At 38.1% G+C, this 9,620-nt stretch overlaps 1 protein-coding gene across 1 annotated transcript in view; it reads left to right on the forward strand.

Moving 5' to 3' along the window:
- The first annotated feature begins 2,706 nt into the window (after positions 1 to 2,706).
- OSGIN2 (oxidative stress induced growth inhibitor family member 2) overlaps positions 2,707 to 9,620 on the forward strand; it is an 11,101-nt gene continuing 4,187 nt past the window's right edge. The window contains 3 exon segments of the mRNA XM_010286131.1: positions 2,707 to 2,857; positions 7,456 to 7,592; positions 9,582 to 9,620. Coding sequence (XP_010284433.1) covers positions 2,791 to 2,857; positions 7,456 to 7,592; positions 9,582 to 9,620 — 243 coding nt within the window. The 5' untranslated portion in view covers positions 2,707 to 2,790.

A 9,620-nucleotide genomic window follows, 5' to 3' on the forward strand; every position in this document is an offset into this window, starting at 1 on the left:
GGCGGGAATCGGCGCCTGCTGATGCCCGGCTGCGCTCCGGCGTTGGTAGCGCTGCAGCCTCAGGGGTCCCGGCCCTGACGGGCGCCGCTCTCCTCGGCTGCTTAAACAAACCCGGCGACCCCACTGTGGTAAATTCGCTTCCCGACGTGTCAGCTTGAGACCAAATTTAAATTCCTTTTATATAACGAGTTTTCTGTTAACCGCCCACCACAGTCAGTTTACTTTTTTTTTTTTTTTTGCTAAAAGTATCCTAGGAATTCTAGGATCTTTCCACACTGCTACCTGAAAAAGGAACCTCTTATTTTAATAACTTGCAGTGAATTAAGACAGTTATTATGAAAGAATTATTATTTTCTTTTTCAAAGGGAGAAAAACGTTTATGTATATGCTGTGTTTTTTCTCTTAATGGGTTTTTCACATCAATTAATGATGTGAAATTATCATAATTAACATAATTAATTTCACAGCAATAAAAACTGAAAGCATTACAAGCAAAAAAACCCCAAACGGTTAGAATCTAGGTGTTTTGACAGAATGTAATTCTCGAGGTTATGTGGTATGACCATGAGGTAAACTAAGCACTGGCTTTGGAACTGACTCATCTTTGTGCCCACATGCATCTCTGCGGGACTAGAGACACATATTTTTACCAAATCCCTGCCACTGCAAAGCTGTCTACCGTGAGTTTTCATCAAGATAAAAACTGGTACTTGGTGGCTTTGTGTTGTTTAGAGGTTAGGAAGATGGTGGCCCCTAACTTAAGATCTTACTGATGTTCTTGCAAAGGAAGAACATGCTCCTGACAGGCAGCCCTTCATCTGCTTCATAAGCACAATAGCTGAGAAACTGCATGTTGCATGCAGGTGTTTCTATGCAAAATTAGCTTCTGCACTCAACCAGTTGGGTCGTTTGTGATACGCTATCAAAGCTGCACAGAAGCAACATTTTTATTGTTGCAGATTCTTTTGTAGCCTACAGCACTGTGCATATACCCCATAAAAGAAGTTTTGAAACCTTTGTTTTTATCTCCCATCTAGCATAGCAAGTATATTAAAACCACACTAAAACGTGCATGCTCCCTTTAAGCCTGTCTTTTGCAAAACATTGCTTTAGTTAACTTTGAGCAAAGGCTGGAAAATAATACAGTCCACCCCAACATATCTAAAAGCAGAGGTGAAAAAAGCAGTGTGATTATTAGATACCCTTTCTCTGCCTTCTACTCATCTTCATTGAACTCATGCTGTTTGTGTGTTATGTATCTCCAAGATCACAAAGAGCTGATGTGCAGCTATAATCAAACAGTAAGCACATAATTTGCAAACTCTTTTTGTTGTACTGCAGGGAATATAGGTAATCAAGTACTTGTTTTCTGAAATAAATACAAACTTAGAATAGCTCCCCACCCTTTTTAACAAGGAAATAACCATCAGAGAGATGTATTACAGTGTAGTGCTCTTATTACTGTACAGCTCTGTCTCTAGTTCACTCCAGACCTGCCCATTGAGGAAGGGCTTTTGAAATACATAGCAGGACCTTCAGTGTCGTGGGAGTTGAGGCGGCAGGTAGCGGACGTGGCTTCTTGAAGGCTGTGGGAATCAGACCAGTGTCATACGCTTTTGGTCCTGCATAGAAAATAATTCCTGAAATACTAGAATAGCTTTAAGATATGCAGATTCTTAGGAAATAAATAAGAGTACTTTTATTTATTAAGTTAATAACTAAAACTGTGTTTGTAAAGAGAAAAATGTTTAGATCATTTGATTGAGGTAGTTTTTAATTAAAATGTTAAGCCTTTACTTTGAAGACTTCATAAAATAACTGCCAATAACAGACCATTTTTAGTTTGCCCCTGCCTTTCTAGCTAAACTGATGGTGTGTGCTTCTTCAGTGACCTGGAAAGGCTTCAGAAAGGGCTCCTAAATAATTAAGCAGCAAACAATATAAAAACAGTCTTGGCAGTCTAGAAGCACATTTAGACGGTGAAAAGTTATGAGAGGAACCTAAATAGATGTTGCAGAGAAAGAACTGAGAAGTCTAGGAAAATTACTGGGGTGAAAGCAGTCTGCTGTGCAGTAGCTGACCTGACTGCACGGCAGTTTGTTTTATAAAAAGTTTGCTTTTAACGGTGGTAAAATGGGCTGTGTCTAGGGCTTACAGGGATCATGCTTTTCTCCATCTTCATACCATTGCCAGCTTCTACCCAAAGAGAAATTTGTTGAGGCAAAGTCGTCTATGCAGCTGAGCAGGTAGGAAGGTATGGGAACGACTACTCTCGTACCTTAGCTGCTCCTTCAGCCTTTGGCTGGCCTTAGTGTTGTTCGTAGGCTGGGCAGTGTGTGTCTTGCCTCTTTTGATAAGGATAATGAGGAAGGAGTTCTGCTGTGTGGGGGATCAAAATAATGCTTGTTGGTTATACTTTGGCTTTGTAATAAACTGAAATTAGAAATCTGCATCTCTGCAGAGCCATCTGTGCCTTTTTGTTATCCTTCTGTAGCCTTTCTAGGGGAAAGTGGACTCTTTTTAAAATCTTCTGTTAGAAAAGCTGTGCTGAGGAGTAAAATAGCTGTTCTGTTCTCGGTTTTGCCAATTCCCTAGCTCTTAAAGGAAAGCATCAAAAGTAACTTTTTTTTTTTTAAGAGACTGTTCTGAGGATAAATCAACTGCTCCATTTTAGTTTTCTCCCATCTGTCCTTCTTAATTAGAAGTTACAGCAGCCCTGAAACTGAAGGACAGCTTTTGAATTCTTTCGTCCAGTATTTTGGTGACAGCCTCGGGAGGAAGATTAAAAGAATGCCTTTAATTGAAGAAACTGTTCTGCCTGGGGACTCCCTCCTTACTCTGCCTGTAGTAATAATAGGTGAGTTTTTTTCACTTTTTTAAGATTCTCTGTCACTGCCGTTGCCTTTATAGACCTGCTGCAGGAAGCCATTTATCATTAAATAACTAATGCTTAACATCTTTACAGTGAAGAGGTGTATTAGAGTAATACAGTTGTTATGGTTAACAACAGGTCCATAAGATTATGCTAAGAGCCTTGCTGTTGGAGTATATTTGAATTCAGATTGTGCTTTGACAAAATGAGCTGCATGAATTGGCAGCAGATATGTGAGTCTTAATGGAAGAACCGTTTTGATTCTAGTGTTCATCAAACTCTAGTTGATCACATAGGATTTGATTAATATGATATGTCTGCTTCAGGTTGCATGGAGGTTGTTGATGGTGTACTGGCAGAAATTTGTGGGGTCAGAAGGGACAGTGAAAAGCATAATGTAAAATGTGTGCTGTATGTTGGTTAGGTGCTAACCTGTTGGGTGCTAACCTGTCTCCTAAACTGCCTTTTTCTTTGTTGTATCCATCGCTAACATCTGAGTGTTGTCCCATGTTTTCCAAAATGAATCCAAGTCAATTCAACCAGATTTAAACAATAAATTGTGGTCTTGATTGAATAGTTAAAGGCTTGTACTTGTAAAGAACCAGGCTCCATAGGTACACAGCGTAATTGAGAATGCCAGGTTGATTTGTATTGGGCCAAGGTTTTTCCGCAACAGCTGGTCACCAGCTCTTTACTGCCATGACTTGATGAGGAGATAAAGAAAAGATCTGGGGTAAAGGAGGTTTTCAATAATCTAGTCCAAAGCTGTTGGGAGTACAGCAAACCCAACAGCTTTAATTGTACTTGCAAACAAGCAGAAATTCCAGAGAATGGTGTTTCAACATAGTGTGCTCACAGTAAATCTCCACAACTTTGAAAGACTGGTGTTTGTAATAGTGCCTGTTCTCAAAGCTCTCTTCATGATAGCTTAAAATAGTGCTCATGTAATACACTTACGTGGATGTGACAGACGTGAATCACTTGCTGAGTTCTGCATCATAGTTGAAGAGCAACAGTTTCCTGGCATTTTGCCAGCCTTAGTATAGGTCTGCCATATGGTTAATGACTCAGTTTTCGCTGTTTAGTTTTGCAAATACACATTATGCAAATACCTGTGCTCAATACTTATTTTGTCTAGAACTCCTTTCTATGTGGTGACACCAAACACAGCTGCCTTGACTATTTCCCCTTGAAAAACAAATCCATTGTCCACATCTTTTTCACAGATATGTTTGAGACTCTTCACAAGCTGATCTTCTCTATCGGCAGCCTATTATCACTAATTCATTGGCTGTCTGAAGAGCCTTAAAAGGGTTCTAAAATAATTTAACAATGTAGTAGAAGAACATGAAAACAGTCATTGTCCCCACACACATACACACGCACATGCACAGTCTATGGGTTTAATCTTCTCCGTGCAATTCCTGTATTGCTGGAGTTAAACATACTTTCAACTTCCCAGTGCTGCCACCTTCTCATTGCACTATTTTATTAATCAGAAGGAAAAAGATGGCAGTTGAGTTAATGATGGAGCAATAACTTATATTGCCCTTTCTTTAACTTCATCATCCCCTTTTTCCGTGTATGATGCCCAGTTTAACATTTGATTCTGAGCTTGTGCTGCATATTGTGCTGCAGCTCTGCGTAGAGTACTAAGCTACTGTGGTAATATTAAGTAACTTCTGTGCTTGTACCTGTCTTCAAGAAATTGGGAAGAAACAGATACATTCCATCTGAATGAGTTGTGATTGAAGAATTTCATGCTGAGCTCTAAGTCTAGAGGATGTTCTGTGCTAAACACTTTCATCTTCTGCACTAGTTCTGATTGTTACTGTGTAAACACAATGTTTTAAATTTCCAGCTAAATAACTAGGCTGTTAATGATGTTTGAAATTGATCATTTGCTTTAAGTTTAGACACATAATGTAAAAATGATTGTACCATAGTTTACTGTTGATCAGGAGAAGTTTCTGCTGCTATTCAAACAAAATATTAACTGTTCCTTAAGTGAACAGGGCCGTGCTCTTTTGGGGTATATTGCCTGTGTATCTAAATTTTGTATAATAGTAATATCTCTCAGTTATGATCAGAACCATCATTGGAGGCGTCGTGTGTAAGAGCAAACTCCTCAGGTATAAACGTCTCATTTCAAAAACTTCACCCCACAACCCCCAAGGATTTTCTGAGAAAATTGTAGCAAGTCTAATTGCAGACCTTGCAGCTGAACCTTCATCTTGTGTGTTCTTGAGAGCATACCCACAAGGGAATTTCTTTCCCTTGCACTCAGTCTGCTCAAAGAATAGGAACTGGGTTTGGATCGGCTCTCTGGATGGTTCCAGGGGAGTGGCTGGGGAGCTGGGTGACAGTAATTCACCTTAACATAATCCTTAGTAATTTCCTTGGCACTTGCCAGCCTTTGTTTTGGCAACTTTTGTTATCCATTTGGTTCTTTTTAGTCTTATCCAGTAGGAATAATTTTTAGCATGGCATCCTTGGATATGGCACACATTTTTCTCTTTCCATTGTGGACTAGCTTCCTTTACCACCCCAGTGCGGGGCGAATCTAGTTATGCACTTGGAAAAAGAAACAAAATTCTTAACTGTGCACAAGATATAATACTAAAAATAGTTCAGAATTTACTCAGTCGTGGGAACGCTTGTGAACTATAGGTGTAAGAGTGTTTTTTACAGCTTCATATGATTTTGTTATGGATGGTTTCAATGTATTGCTAAGCTTCTCTCTCGCATCCATCTTATGTGGCCAGTGGGTGACAGGAGGGGCTTGCATCTGTTTTAAGCTTTAGATTCCTGGACCGAAGCATACTAGTCTATGTCATGCTGATCTGTTTGTGGGAGGGTAGAACAGTGTGAGAGTAAGGAAGAGCATTTTTATTGTCTGAAAGATTCCGTATAGTCTTTTTTATAAATGGCAAAACGGGAATCAAAGTGGTTTGGGAAATAATATAGGCAGGATCACCAATATTTAAACTTTTTATTACAGACTTTTGATTTAACTGTCTTGAAGATCCCAGTGATGGAAATATACAGCTTTCTTGGGTTCTAGGCCTTCAGAGAAAACACACTTATTGAGTATTTCTTACAACTTGGCAGTCTCAGCCTTTGAAGAACTCATCTGTAGTGAGCCTACATGATTTTCGTGTAGCCCACGGCTGTGACCAGTATATGCGCGCCGCATTGTAATAAAGTATGGGATGTACTGCCACTGGGAACCAGAGTGATGAGTGTAGCCTGGTGGAGGAGGAAAAAGAGATCTGATGTATGAAGAAACTGGGAAAGAACAGGGTCTCTGCAAACTGATGGGGGATTTAGGGATGGGGAGTCAGAGAAGGGAGGAGAGGCAGACGTTAGAGAAATGGGATTGCTAACAGGTGATGGAAATACTGTGTGCAGAGGTGATGGGGAGCAGGAAACGATGGCTGAACTTTTGAGATCAGGAGTTGAAATGGTGGGAAGTAAGAGCTAACAACCTAACAATGAGTGCTGTATAAAAACATGAATAAATTAATAATTTTCTCTTTAGCCCAGAATTTGAATAGTGTGCGGTACATGCCATGTGTGCCACTCTAGATGGAAAACAAAGACAAAATACTGAATAGTGCCTCATTAGGAGAACACTGCTTTTCATTCAATTAATGAGGAAGCAGAGCTATAGAAATAACAGTACATAGTCACATGTTTTAATTCTGTATCATAGCACATACTTTTCTGACTTTAGCTTTCCATAGCTTTTGATGTCTGACTTTGCAACATAAAAATTACTTCCATATTTGCGTGTTATAAATATGGTCCCCTACTGTGTTTAATACTAGTCAAATAAACAGAAACAATTACCTTATGGTAATGTTTTGATCCCATCCATTTCACACCTTTAACAACAATTTGAAAATAAGTTAGTCTATTAAAATTGCAATAAAACACATATATGAATTATAAAGTGCTACAGAAAGATGTTTGCATTGATATTGTTGCTGAACAATGAATGTGGTCTTACATGAATTTCTTGTACTTTACCACTTATCTACCGTATCTGTCTTCACTTCAGCTTTCACATTGTTGTTGTGCTGTGCCTTCAGCTTTCTGCTTGTCTCTTTCTTCCTTTTATTCAATGGGCAGACCTGAAGAACATACGCCCTAGATTGTCTTTCTGTTCTGTGTTTTACAGTACTCAGTGTAAATGGGAACACAAAGCTGTAAGATGGTAATAATACTCAGATAACACAGTGATTGACAGGCAGACCAGATTTTATCCATCGGACCATTTTCACGCAAGAATAGTGAATTTGACATACTAAATCATGAAACTCCTTTATATGCATTTTGTTTCATGGTGTAAACAGTCGTACAGATAACATTTCTTGTTATCTGACAAAGATTTTGCTCAGGTTATTTGGAGGAAGTTCCTATGGTAGGCTTTATTTTACTGTGAAGTTTATAAGCTGCTTTGAATCAGGACAGTATCACATTATACTACTATAGCATGATTTTGTTGCTGCTTATTTAGTGGCTTACAAACTTTAGATTACTGACGTTTTTACTAAAGCAGTAAATTTTTTCTTTAATAGGCAATGGACCTTCAGGAATTTGTCTTTCTTACCTGCTCTCTGGATACAGGCCATATTTATCTCCTGAAGCTATACACCCAAACCCTATTCTACATACAAAATTAGAAGAAGCTCGACATCTTTCCATTGTTGATCAAGTAAGCTTTGATTTCCATCTTGTCTAGCTTTTTTTCTACTGCAAGCTGCATTATGAAACAGGCTTTCTTTAATGACGCTGTTTAAAATGCTTTTGCAACTTACATAAGTAGTGCCATAGACAAGAAAAAGCTTAATATTCTCACCAAACAAAGAATTCGACCACAGTAAAGCTCAGTAACTCTATGGCCTCAAACAACTAGCTCTATCTCTTGGTCGCTGTTTCTCGTACCTGTAAAATAAAGAGCAGTATATACCTTCTTCAGTGGCTTGTAAAAAATTATATGTAGGGCACTTCAGATGAAAAGCAATGCATTTTAACTACTGCTTATCCAAAAAAATTTCTGTAGATTGCATTTTGAAGAACCAGCCTACTTACCTAATCTTATTTCTAATGCATTAATAAGTTATTTTGTTATTCTGTTAATTTAAGTAGAATCAACTCATGACCATTAGATCCAATCCTAGGGCGTGTGGTGGTTTTTGTGGTTCTTCAAGGCTTTTTGTTTGTGGTGTTTTTTGGTTTTACAGTGCCCTTTGTCATATTCTTACTACTTGCCAGAAGTGTCTAAAGCACCACTCGGTCAGTAAGTAGCTGATGCAGGAATTCCAGCTTTCATGTCCTAGGACGTTTGGGCACTATCATCAAAGAACACATGCTGCTAACATGCTTCAAGTACACATACTTGGAGTTAAAATCTTCCTAAATAGTACAATTCTCATTAAGAACTCATTTTTAGAAACGCTAGGGACATATGCTCTCTATGAACACAATCCATTTTTCTTTTATGAACAGTATGCATCCTTCAGTGTTTGTGTTGCACTCACAACTGCTCTTGTGCTGTATTTGTTATACTCGTGTACATCCAATTTTTCTGTCTGATTTGATTAGTTCAATTTCTCTGCTATTTTTCTCCCCACTTGACCATTTGTTTGCCATGTTATTGTTTTCTACTCACCTCACTGTACTCCTGATGGATTACTCACAATACTGTCACTAACTATTGCTTGTGTGACTAATTTATTTGAAATACAAACATGCATATGTGTTTGTAGTAGGGAAGTAGGGGTTGTTTGGCTTTGGGTTTTGGGTTTGGTTTTTTTTGTACCGTGCTGTTTGCACATAATGTTGACCTTTAAGTCTCAAGGTTTTGGTTTGTTGGTTTTTTTTGGCAGGAGAATAAGTTGCCTAAGCTTTTGGCTACAGATGTTTCATGTAGTTCACCCTCCCCTGACCCCCTGAATTTTTCCCAGTTTAGGAAGCTAAACTCGTCTTTGTCAGCAAAAATTTGCCTTATGGCCAATTCTTTCTTCAGATCTATATTCTCTCTTCAAATATTTGTCGTTGCATTGCAAAGGTTTTAGAACATGGCTGGTTAATAGATGCTGAAATGTGAACATTTTTAAAAGTTCTAGAAATTGTTCTCCACATTAACTGCTTTCTAAAATAAGCCTAGTTTTAATTATCTTTAAAATTAATACTTATAATACCTCCATTATTTCAAAATATAATAAACCTAGTGTTGGAACTACCTAAGATCTGTCAAAGGAGCTTTTTCTACTTGATCTTTAAAACAATGGTTTTAGATTCTAATTTTGCTTTATCAAAATGGGCTCCTAGAAATACCAGCAATTCTTTGTTAAAAGCAGTCTGCTATCTAATAAATATAAATGTTACTAAGTTGCTCTGATCTCTGAATATTTGTCCCTACATTTCCTTTCTCTACAATGAATTTCAAATACTGACCTGCCCTGGTATTACCTTGTTATTAACATGTAATTTATAAATGAGTGAAATGTATTATTCAGAGTTACAGAAGAACAGAATCATGGCAGTTATTTCTGAAAAGTGTTATGATTGAATCTCTACATTAAATGATTACCCCTACTTAAAACGCAACTTGAACTAATTGTCTTGTCTTTTGAAATTCAGTTTCAGTATATCAGAACAGCATGATGAACAGATCAAACTTTTTTTTTTTGTACTTTAGGATCTGGAGTACCTGTCTGAAGGCCTCGAAGGACGCTCT

Source organism: Phaethon lepturus, unplaced genomic scaffold (genome assembly GCF_000687285.1).
Source record: "Phaethon lepturus isolate BGI_N335 unplaced genomic scaffold, ASM68728v1 scaffold42944, whole genome shotgun sequence".
Lineage (NCBI taxonomy): Eukaryota > Metazoa > Chordata > Aves > Phaethontiformes > Phaethontidae > Phaethon > Phaethon lepturus.